The sequence below is a fragment of the Eulemur rufifrons genome, chromosome 30 (genome assembly GCF_041146395.1).
Source record: "Eulemur rufifrons isolate Redbay chromosome 30, OSU_ERuf_1, whole genome shotgun sequence".
NCBI lineage: Eukaryota > Metazoa > Chordata > Mammalia > Primates > Lemuridae > Eulemur > Eulemur rufifrons.
In genome coordinates this window covers 16,946,082-16,958,120 of record NC_091012.1, presented here as the reverse complement: position 1 = coordinate 16,958,120, position 12,039 = coordinate 16,946,082, and the positions used below count along the sequence as shown (strand labels likewise).

At 38.0% G+C, this 12,039-nt stretch overlaps 1 protein-coding gene across 1 annotated transcript; it reads right to left on the bottom strand.

The window, feature by feature from the left end:
- Nucleotides 1-1,239: 1,239 nt before the first annotated feature.
- On the bottom strand, nt 1,240-11,819 carry LOC138378800 (zinc finger protein 678-like). The gene is made up of 2 exons (XM_069464146.1): nt 10,746-11,819; nt 1,240-1,485 (listed from the first exon to the last, which is right to left on the bottom strand). Exons 1-2 carry the CDS (start codon nt 11,817-11,819, stop codon nt 1,240-1,242), a joined length of 1,320 nt encoding a protein of 439 aa, XP_069320247.1.
- Nucleotides 11,820-12,039: the final 220 nt, after the last annotated feature.

The window sequence follows — 12,039 nt, the reverse complement described above, 5'->3', positions numbered from 1 at the left end:
TTCCTGTGACATGTTGGTGTTTTCAGTTGGTTTTTGTCAAATGGTTGAGAGCTGGTATTTCTCTTTGTGGGTGAGCTTTCTTTTTGATTCTTTGTGCTCCCTGTGTTTTTTCTTTGGGCCCTTCCCATCTAGATTTATCGCTGGATCGTTTCTTATAGATTTAGTCTGGTTAACAGAACTCTTTGTGCTCTATTCTTAGGTTGTGAAGCAGTCTAGGTATGTTGCTTCCTTTGGCAAGAGGGGTGACTGTTGTGAATTGTTTAGAGATTTTTCTATTTCAGTTGGGGGACTGCTTCTGATGGGTCCAATCCTAGAGGATTGGAGTGATCCAAGACCGCTTTGGCGAGTTAGGACACTGTGTTGTGATCTTTCAGAAGACAGGCAGCGTCTACACTAGTAGTAGACCGAAATTCTCTTTGTTTGTTTGTTTGTTTGTTTCCCTTTGGTTCTTCCTCTATAGGGGTGGTTTCTGTCTCTATCCGCAGGAAAGACACTAGCTATGGGGAGTGGATGGTGCCCTCGCTTGCTCAGCGCCCCAGTTGCTGCAGCTCCCACGGGCAAAAGTCTGCCTTGGCCCAATGTCCCCAGGGAACAGGCTCCACACTCTCGCTTCTGGAGAAGTAGTCAGTGTTTACACAAGGGCGGGGCCCGTATATAAAGCCTGTGGACCAGGGGAGGGGGCCGTCCAGGGAGCCTCTTGGCATCCTATTGCTCCGCAGTGACTTGGTTTTGGGCCCCAAGATGGCGATTGCGTGCCCGCAGATCGCCGGCGTTGGGGGTGACTACTCAGGTTCCAGTATGTACCAGAGCCAGGGACCTGGCCCGTTTGGAAGCTCACCATGGCTTCCAAGTTAGAAGGCAAAAAGAGAGAAGAAAGAAAGAAAAAAAAGAAAAAAAGAAGAAGAGAAAAGAAAGAAAACAAGGAGAAGAAAAAGAAAGAGAAAAGAAAAAGAGAATAGAAGGGGAAAAAAAGATAAAAGAGAAAAACAAAACAAAACAAAAAAACAAAGAAACAAACAACACAAAAAACCTAACCCAAAACACCAAATACACAAACACAAAAGAACAAAAACAAAAGTACACAGCACCACACCACATCGCTAAATGAAGAGATACACAAATCTGAACCATATAGCTCGGCGACTCAATGATTGTGGTTTTGCGCCTTAGCGCAGCTCCGCCCCTTCACGCCCGCTCGGTTGGGTCCCGAGCGGGGACTCAATGTTGTTTTTTTTTTTTTTATGTCTTAGTGCAGCTCTGCCCCTTCACGCCGAGCACGGCCCGGCAGAGAATGTGCGGGCCCAGAGACCAGCGGAGGGCGCCGGGCAGAGAGAGCCGCTTGGCACCTTGTGGCTCCTGAGCGGTTCCGCCTTTGCTTTCAAGATGGTGCCCGCAGCGCTCCGGGGTGGGAGGGGGACCAGCTCCCCGGCAGTCAGAGACCGCCACTGCCGGGGGTTGGCGAGCAAAGCCGCCGGGGGCCACCGGCTGGAGAACCGCCGAAAAAAGCAGCACAGGGGCACAACGCAATTCTCTGATCAAGGATCCTTCGTGCCCCTCCCCCCTGGCGCAGGTCCGTCCCTCCTTACCAAGGGCTGTCTCAGCCAAGACTTCCCAGGTTCCAAGCTATTCTCCTGAAAAAGCCTCCTGTCTGCAATGCCCCACGTCTCCCTCAGTGATTCTGCTCTGGCGTGCGGGGGGGTCTCCAAGCAATTGGGGTTGGAGCTCAGTGAGGAGAGCAAGCTGCTTTCCCAAAAGACTGACCCCACCCCACCTGCGGGTGGGCGCAGCCGGCCCGTGCTCCGCTGGCTACTGTCTGTTCCACGTTCTGCAGAGTTCCGCAATCCTAATTTTCGTTCACCTCAGACCTCACTCGCTCTGTTTGTCCCACGCTGATTTTCTGTGGATTCACACCACTGTTCCTGTGTGGGAGCGGTCCTCTAGCATTGTGGCAGGTCTGGATCCACAGCTTCCTTCACCAGAGTGCAGATCCAGGCAGTCACCACCACTCCGCCATCTTCCGATCCCCTCATTTAGTTCTGATTTGATCTTATTAATTTCACTTCTTCTGCTTAGTTTGGGGTCGTTGTGTTCTTCTTTCTCCAGCTCTTTGAGTCTATTCATTAGGTTGTCTATTTGTAAATTTTCTGTCTTTTTGATAGAGGCATTTATGGAAATAAACTTTCCTCTCAGGACTGCTTTAGCTGTGTCCCACAGATTTTGATAACTTGTATCTCCTTTGTCATTTAGTTCAAAGAATCTTTTGATTTCCATCTTGATTTCCTCATTTATGAAATGATCGTTCAGGAGAGGTTGTTTAGCTTCCATGACTTTGAGTAGAAACAAGAATTTCTGTTAGGGTTGATTTCTATTTTTCCATTGTGATCTGAGAATATGCACAGTATAACTGAAGCCAGCATAACTCTAATACCAAAACCAGGAAAGGATGCAACAAAAATACAAAACCACTGACCAATATCCGTCATTAATAAAGATGTAAAAATTCTCAATAAAATCCTAGCAAATCCAATCCAGGTGTTTATCAACAAAATAATCCATCACGACCAAGTGGGCTTCATCCCAGAGACACAGGGAGGGTTCAACATACACAAATTTATAAATGTAATACTCCACATAAATAGAAGCAAAAACAAAGACCATATGATCCTCTCCATAGATGCAGAAAAAACATTTGAAAAAATTCAACACCCTTTTATGATCAGAATGCTTAACAAAATAGGCATAGACAGAGCCTACCTAAAAATAATACAAGCCATATATGAAAAACCCACAGCCAACATCATACTGAATGGGGAAAAATTGAAAGCCTTCTGATTCAGCACTGGAACCAGACAAGGTTGCCCACTGTCCCCACTGCTATTCAGCATAGTGCTGGAAGTCCCTGTGAGAGCAATCAGGCAAGAGAGCAGAATGAAGGCTGTCCAAATGGGGACAGAGGAGATCAAACTCTAACTATTTGCAGATTATATGATATTATATCTAGAAAACCCCAAGGATTCAACCAAGAGACTCGTGGAACTGATAAATGAATTCAGTAGAGTGTCAGGATACAAAATCAATACACACAAATCAGAGGCATTCATATATGCCAATAACAGTCAACAGGGAACCAAATCAAAGACTCAATACCATTTAAAATAGCAACAAAGAAAGTAAAAAACATAGGAATACATTTAACTAAGGAAGTAAAAGACCTCTACAGGGAGAACTATCAAACACTGAGGAAGGAAATTGCAGAACATGTAAATGGGTGCAAAACCATACCATGCTCATGGATCGGAAGAATCAAAACTGTTAAAATGTCCATAGTACCCAAAGTGATCTACAGATTCAATGCAATCCCTATTGAATTACCAACATCATTTTTCACAGATATAGAAAAAATAATTTTATGCTTTGTATGGAACCAGAGAAGACCCCATTTAGCAAAAGCAATTTTAAGCAATAAGAACAAAATGGGAGGTATTAATTTACCAGACTTCAAACTATACTACAAAGCTGTGGTTATTAAAACAGCTTGGTACTGGCACAAGTACAGGGACACAGACCAGTGGAACAGAATCAAGAATCCAGATATAAAACCATCCTCATGTAGCCATCTAATCTTTGACAAAGCAGACAATAACATACTCTGGGGAAAAGAATCCTTATTCAATAAATGCTGCTGGGAAACCTGGATAGCCACATGTAGAAGACTTAAACAGGATCCACACATTTTACCTCTCACAACAATCAAATCACGGTGGATAACAGACTTAAACCTTAGGTGTGAAACGATTAGAATTCTAGAAGAAAATGTGGGAAAGACTCTTAAAGACATTGGCCTAGGCAATGAATTTATGAAGAAGACCCCAAAGGCAATCACAGCAACAACAAAAATAAATAAATGGGACCTGATTAAATTGAAAAGCTTCTGCACAGCCAAAAAAAACTGTCACGAGCGTAAATAGACAAACTACAGAATGGAAAAAAGTTTTTGCATGCTACACATCTGACAAAGGACTGATAACTAGAATCTATTTAGAACTCAGGAAAATCAGCAAGAAAAAATCAAACAACTTATCAAAAAGTCGGCAAAGGACATGAACAGAAATTTTTCAAAAAAAGACAGAAGAATGGCCAACAAACACATGAAACAAATCTGTAACATCTCTAATCATCAGGGAAATGCAAATCAAAACCACACTGAGATATCACTTAACTCCAGTGAGAATAGGCTTTATCAAAAAGTCCCAAAAAGGTAAATGTTGGTGTGGATGCAGAGAGATAGGAACATTCATACATTGCTGGTGGGACTGCAAACTAGTGCAACCTCTGTGGAAAGCAATATGGAGATACCTTAAACAGATACAAGTAGACCTACCATTTGATCCAGGAATCCCATTACTGGGCATTTACCCAAAAGGACAAAAGACATTCTATAACAAAGATATCTGCACCCGAATGTTTATAGCAGCACAATTCACAATTGTGAAGATGTGGAAAAAATCCAAGTGCCCATCCATCAATACATGAGTGGATTAATAAAATGTGGTATATGTATACCATGAAGTACTACTCAGCTATAAGAAACAATGGTGATATAGCACCTTTTGTATTTTCTTGGAAAGAGTTGGAACCCATTCTACTAAGTGAAGTATCACAAGAATGGTACTCACCATCAAATTGGGTTCAATGATCATCACCTAAGAGCACATGTAGGAATAACATTAATCAGGTGTCGGGCAGATGTGGGTGGGGGAGGGGATGGGTGTATACATACATAATGAGTGTGACGCTCACTGTCTAGGGGATGAATACGTTTGAAGCTCTGACTCGGGGGGGCAGGTAAGGGCAATATATGTAACCTTAACTTTTTTACCCCAATATGCTGAAATAAGAATAAAAAAATAAAAATTAAAAAAACATATATGCTGAGACAGTCAATGATAAATGTTCTTCACCACAAAGGTGATGACTATGAGAATTAAAGCATCTGTTAATTAGCTAGAATAAGCATTAGACAATGGGGGAGTGTGTGTGTATGTATATATATTTCAAAACATCACATTTTACATGATAAATACATATAAGGTTATCAGTCAATTAAAAAAATCAATAAAAATCTTTGAAGTATAGCATTGTTCTAAATGCTGAGCCTGGATCTTTGTCATGAGCTTAACTGAACAGTATCAAAAATATAAAGCTTTAGTGCTGTTTTTGTCATTTTTTTTTTATTTCATCTTGTTATGGGGGATACAGAATTGCAGGTTACATACGTTGCTCCTGTACCGCCTTTCCCCCCAAGTCAGAGCCCCAGGCGTGTCTGTTCCCCAGGTCGTGCGCATTGCACCCATCATGTAGGTATATATCCCTCCCTTCCCCACCCCCCCTTCCCGAGTCAGCACTTACAAGTGTTACCACTCCCCAAAGGGTGCGCAATGCACTCATTGTGTAGGCATACCCCCATCCCCTCCTCCACTCCACACCTCAGTCTGATATCCAATTGGTGTCGTTCCCAGATTTGTATTTAGGTGATGATCAGGGAAACCAATTTTCTGGTGAGTACATGTGATGCTTTCTTTTCCATTCTTGGGATACTTCACTTAATATAATGGGTTCCAACTCTCTCCAGGAGAACCATAGAGATGTCGTATCTTCATCATTCCTTATAGCTGAGTAATATTCCATAGTATACATATACCACAGCTTACTAATCCAATCATGTATTGATGGGCATTTGGGTTGTTTCCACATCTTTGCAATTGTGAATTGTGCTGCTATAAACATTCGGGAACATGGGTCTTTGTTAACGAATGACCTTTTTTCCTTTGGGTATATGCCCAGTAATGGGATTGCTGGGTCAAATGGCAGGTCTACTTGAATCTGTTTAAGATACCTCCATAATGCTTTCCACAGGGGTTGCACTAGTTTGTAGTCCCACCAGCAGTGTATGAGTGTTCCTGTCTCTCCACACCCACGCCAACATGTGTTGTTTTGGGTTTTTTTGATATAGGCCATTCTCACTGGGGTTAAGTGATATCTCATTGTGGTTTTGATTTGCATTTCTCTGATCATTAGGGATGTTGAGCATTTTTTCATATGTTTGTTAGCCATTCTTATATCTTCTTTGGAGAAGTTTCTATTCATGTCATTTGCCCACTTTTTGATAGGATTGCTTGATTTTTTCTTGCTGATTTTCCTGAGTTCTAAATAAATTCTTGTTATCAGTCCTTTATCTGATGTGTAGTATGCAAATATTTTTTCCCATTCTGTAGGTGGTCTGTTTATTCTCTGGACTGTTTCTTTGGCTGTGCAGAAGCTTTTTAATTTAATCATGTCCCATTCATTTATTTTTGTTGCTGCTGTGATTGCCTTGGGGGTCTTCTTCATAAAATCTTTGCCTAGGCCAATGTCTGTAAGAGTCTTTCCTATATTTTCTTCTAGAATTCTGATTGTATCACGCCTAAGGTTTAAGTCTGTTATCCACGGTGATTTGATTTTTGTGAGAGGTGAAAGCTGTGGGTCCTGTTTCAGTCTTCTACAAGTGGCTAACCAATTCTCCCAGCACCATTTATTGAATAGGGATTCTTGTCCCTGGAGTATATTCTTTCCTGCTTTGTCAAAAATTAGGTGACTATATGAGGATGGTTCTATATTTGGATTTTCTGTTGTGTTCCACTGGTCTGTGTCCCTGTACTTCTGCCAGTACCAGGCTGTTTTAAGAACCACGGCCTTGTAGTATAGTTTGAGGTCTGGCAAATTAATACCTCCCATTTTGTTTTTGTTGCTTAAAATTGCTTTTGCTATACGGGGTCTTCTCTGCTTCCATACAAAGTGTATAATTATTTTCTCTACATCTGTGAAGAATGATGTTGGTAATTTAGTAGGGATTGCATTGAATCTGTAGATCACTTTGGGTAGTATAGACATTTTAACAATGTTGATTCTTCTGATCCTCAAGCATGGTATGTTTTTCCATCTATTTGCACGTTCTGCTATTTCTTTTCTCAGTGTTTCATAGTTTTCCTGATAGAGGTCCTTTACCTCTTTAGTTAGATATATACCTAGATATTTTATTTTCTTTGTTGCTATTTTGAAGGGTATTGAGTCTTTAATTTGGTTTTCTGATTGATAGTTATTGGCCTATATAAATGCCTCTGATTTGTGTATATTAATTTTGTAGCCTGAGACTTTGCTATATTCGTTAATCAATTCCAGGAGTCTCATGGTTGAATCCTGGGGGTTTTCCAGATATAGCATCATACCATCAGCAAAAAGTGAGAGTTTGATCTCTTCCTTCCCTATTTGGACTCCCTTGATTCTATTAAATTATAAAAATACACTGAAAATACACACTCATAAGTAGATTCTAGATGGATACATATGTTGTACTATAAGTAATTGATAGAAAATTAAATTCAAACTTCTTCATTTACCTAAACTCTCTATTAAAAGATGGCCAAGTTCTGATGTTTCTTTATATAGTGCTTACCATATACATCACACACTTATTAATTCTTTCCTTATTTTAATTATTTTCATATTTATGACATTATATTTTAGGATCTAATAACATTTTGCCTTTACAAAGCAAACAATACTGAGTTCTTGATTTAATCCTCTGGCATTCAGAATTGTTTATATTTCTTTGTACTTTAAGGCTCTTACTTTTAGCTTAGGGCACTGAATCTCTCTAATCTTAAGTAATCAGATTGCTGCATGTATAACCTATAAATGGCCTCAAACTCTCTAAATTATTTTTTCACCAAATTAAAAAATTCTGCACTTCTCATCAGAACTTTTAAAGTACTATGTGAACTGGCAGGGGGTGAGTACAACAGTGAGAAAGTTATAGCCCAAGTACAGGCAGAAAGAAGAATGCCTTAGATATATTTGTAGCAGGGAATGAAGATAAAAAGATAGCAAAAACTGGAGAAAATTATGAAATCAAAGAAGCAGAGTTTCCACTTATAAATTCCAAGCATTGGTTGTTCTGTAGGTCTCTTCTCTTCACATGCAAAATCAGTGCCATTTTTTCACCCTGGATATTTTCAATCTCTTACCTGGAGCCACAAACTCATTCCCACAGAAATATTTACTGCTAATTATAAAGCATCTATTACATACATAACACTGTCCTGTACTTGTTCCTTCTATTTAAATATCAAAACAACCCCATAATTTATAAATCCTTCTTAGTGTTTAGCTGAACAAATTAGCTGACACAGTCAATAATTCAATTAGGTCAATGACAAAAAGTAAAAGAAACAGTGACCAAAAGTACTTTCAATACACTCCCCAAATTTGAAGGAAAATATAGAATGTGCTGAGTAAATATAATGAACTTGATACACTGTGGAATTACTCATAAATTCAGATTATTTTGTGAGCACTATTAAATTTTATAAAAATCATTCTTATAATTGAAGAGCATGTCATATAAAGAATACTCAATGAACTTTGAAATAATAAAATTATACATCAGGCCTAGCATGAGTAATAAGCATGTAAGAACAGAGGACTGGCATGGGAAGGTTCTGAACCAGAAGCTTTAGGGTTTTAAACAAATTAATTCAACATAAAGCAAAAAATTTTGCTTTTAGAATCTTTGAAGTTTCTAGTTCGCTAGTAAATTCTCAACACTTTTGAAATTACCTATTTTTTCCAATATTTCTTCTTTTCTTTTCAAAATAGGTATACATCCACATTCACACAAACATAATTACTTACTCTGTAAATCTATTACAACTAAAGTTCATCTTAACCATGATGTATTTGTATGTTTGATTCCATGTAAATAAAAAATGTGTTTATTTGTGCTTCACTGGCTAAAGAGGTTGCATGTTGAAAGAAAAATGTAGAATAAAATGGAACAAGTAGTCATTCAGTGTTCAGAAATGGATGGCTTTTCTTTAAATGGACAATATTTATTACAAGGATTACAGTAACAATGTAATTGCAAAAATAATAAAAAATAATAAAACTTTTGGGAACATTATACTTTGAAGTATTAGAAATTTAAAGCCACAGAAATAAAGGATCACAAATGATGTCATTTTAGTGTGTAACCAATTGTACATTTTTACAATCCATTACTTCCAACTCTGAGTAACATCAGACAGGTTAATATTAGTGGCAAAAAACACTTCATTCAATCTACAACATGTTTGACACAATAGAAACGTTTTTTAACTTAATAAAACAAATTAAGTTTACATGTAATCTAAAAGTATTTCAAAATTCACTCTATTTCATCATTGTAATTTGCAATTAGTAAAACAATTTATTTCTAATATTGCAATTGTTTCATTCTGATTATAATGAGAAGAATATTAGTCTGTATACCTACATTATACATCACTTGAAATACTGTTTGTTAAAAGTCAACCACAAAGCACCTCTCCATTTCATACATGTTACATTTCAATGATTTCAATTTTCCATGGAAAAGTACATGAATGATGCCTACTTAATACAGAAAGACTTCTAATAACTGTGATGTAGCTACCATTAAAAACACACATTCACATATATACTAGGAATGAAAGCATAACATCTACTGCTTTGAGAGTTGAATCACATCAATATTTGCTTGTCAAAAAATGCAAAAAATTATACTTTGTTACATTTTCACCCCACCCTGACCAGAAAGTATATTTTACTTGTAAGTATAACTCTCAAAAAAACTCTCTCTTTTTTCAAACTGACGTACAAATAAATTATCTAACTATTTTAACTGGATTATTCTCTGTAATCAACAACCTGGTTTATAGAAATGGTTGAATGTGTTAGTGCCTTAGCGCATTGTACTGTGAATCCTCTGATATCTATTTAGACTTGATTTTTGATTAAATCTGTTCCAAAATTTATTATATATGTAAAGTAGTTTTAAGTATCAATTCTGTGTTTTTCTCTAAGATATACCTTTTCGATAAATCTTTTTTCACATTCATTAAATTTGTAAGGTTTCTATCTATTAAAAATTTTCCGATGTTTAGCAATGCTTGAGAAAATATTGGAGGGTTTCTTTCAGTGTAAGTTCTCTCATGTCTAATAAGATCTGTGATAGAAGTAAAGGTATGTTCAGTGCTCTACATTATTATTGTTTACTTTCAGAATAAGTACTGTTGTGCATTTGAAGGCTAATGCTTTGGGAAAGCACTTCCATAGTCATTACATTTATCTCACTTTTATCTAGTATGATGTCTTTGAGGTTGAGTAAGATGTGAGCAGTTATTGAAGGCTTTTCCACATTCTTCACATTTGTAGGGTTTCTGTACAGTATGAATTCTTTTACGTAGAGTAAGGTATGTGTTCTGGGTAATGGTTTTGCCACATTCTTCATATCTGTAGGATTTCTCTCCAGTATGACTTTTCTTTATGTACCATAAGGTGTGAGCACTGGGTAAAGGCTTAGACACATTCTTCACATTTGTATGGTTTCCCTTCACTATGACTTAACACAGAGTAAGGATTGAGGACTGGGTAAAGGCTTTACCACGTTCTTTACATTTGCATGGTTTCCCTCCTGTATGAATTCTTTTATGTAGAATGAGGTCTGTGCACCGGCGAAAGGCTTTGCCACATTCTTCACATTTGTATGGTTTCTCTCCTGTTTGAATTCTTTTATGTAGAGTAAGGTGTGAGCACTGGGTAAAGGCTTTGCCACATTCTTCACATTTGTATGGTTTCTCTCCTGTATGAATTCTTTTATGTAGAGTAAGGTATGAGCACTGGGTAAAGGCTTTGCCACCTTCTTCACATTTGTATGGCTTCTCTCCTGTATGAATTCTTTTATGTAGAGTAAGACTTGAGCACTGCGTAAAGGCTTTGCCACATTCTTCACATTTGTAGGATTTCTCTCCTGTATGAATTCTTTTGTGTAGAATAAGGTATGAGCACTGGGTAAAGGCTTTGCCACATTCTTCACATTTGTATGGTTTCTCTCCTGTATGAATTCTTTTATGTAGAGTAAGACTTGAGCACTGCGTAAAGGCTTTGCCACATTCTTCACATTTGTAGGGTTTCTCTCCTGTATGAATTCTTTTATGTAGAGTAAGGTCTCTGCACCGGCTAAAGGCTTTGCCACATTCTTCACATTTGTATGGTTTCTCTCCTGTATGAATTCTTTTATGTAGAGTAAGGTCTCTGCACCGGCTAAAGGCTTTGCCACATTCTTCACATTTGTATGGTTTCTCTCCTGTATGAATTCTTTTATGTAGAGTAAGGTGTGAGCACTGGGTAAAGGCTTTGCCACATTCTTCACATTTGAATGGTTTCTCTCCTGTATGAATTCTTTTATGTTCAGCAAGACATGAGCAGTAGGTAAAGGCTTTGCCACATTCTTCACATTTGTATGGTTTCTCTCCTGTATGAATTCTTTTATGTTCAGTAAGACTTGAGTACCGGGTAAAGGCTTTGCCACATTTTTCACACTTGTAGGGTTTCTCTCCAGTATGAATTCTCTTATGTGTAGTAAGTTTTGAGTACCAGTTAAAGGCTTTTCCACATTCTTCACACTTGTAGGGTTTCTCTCCTGTATGAATTTTCCTATGTCCAGAAACATTTGAGATGTGGTTAAAAGTTTTGCCACATCTATTATGCCTGAAAATTCCCTCTCCTGTAGGTCTTTTTTTATATCTATTTAGATTTGAAAATTTGGTGAAGACTTTTATACATCTGAATATTTTCCTATGGGTAGTTAACAAACATTGGGTAAGACCATCGTAATATACTTTCTGCCTCTTACACTCATTCGCACACTCCCAGTCTTCTCTTAAGTGTATATTTTCAAGGCCACAGGTTTCATATAGTCTCATTATTGATTTCTGAAATGAGTCCTTTATGCCCTGCTCTGGCACCAGGTCTTGGGTGCAATGGGAAGACAGTTCTGAAAGAAATGAAAATAACAAAGTATCTCACTAACTAGACTCAGGTGAATATACTTCACAATTTGAATATATGAAACTATACCAGGCACATTAGCAAGAAAGCACAATAGAATACCATGGTCTTATTTCCATGATAGATGTATGACCT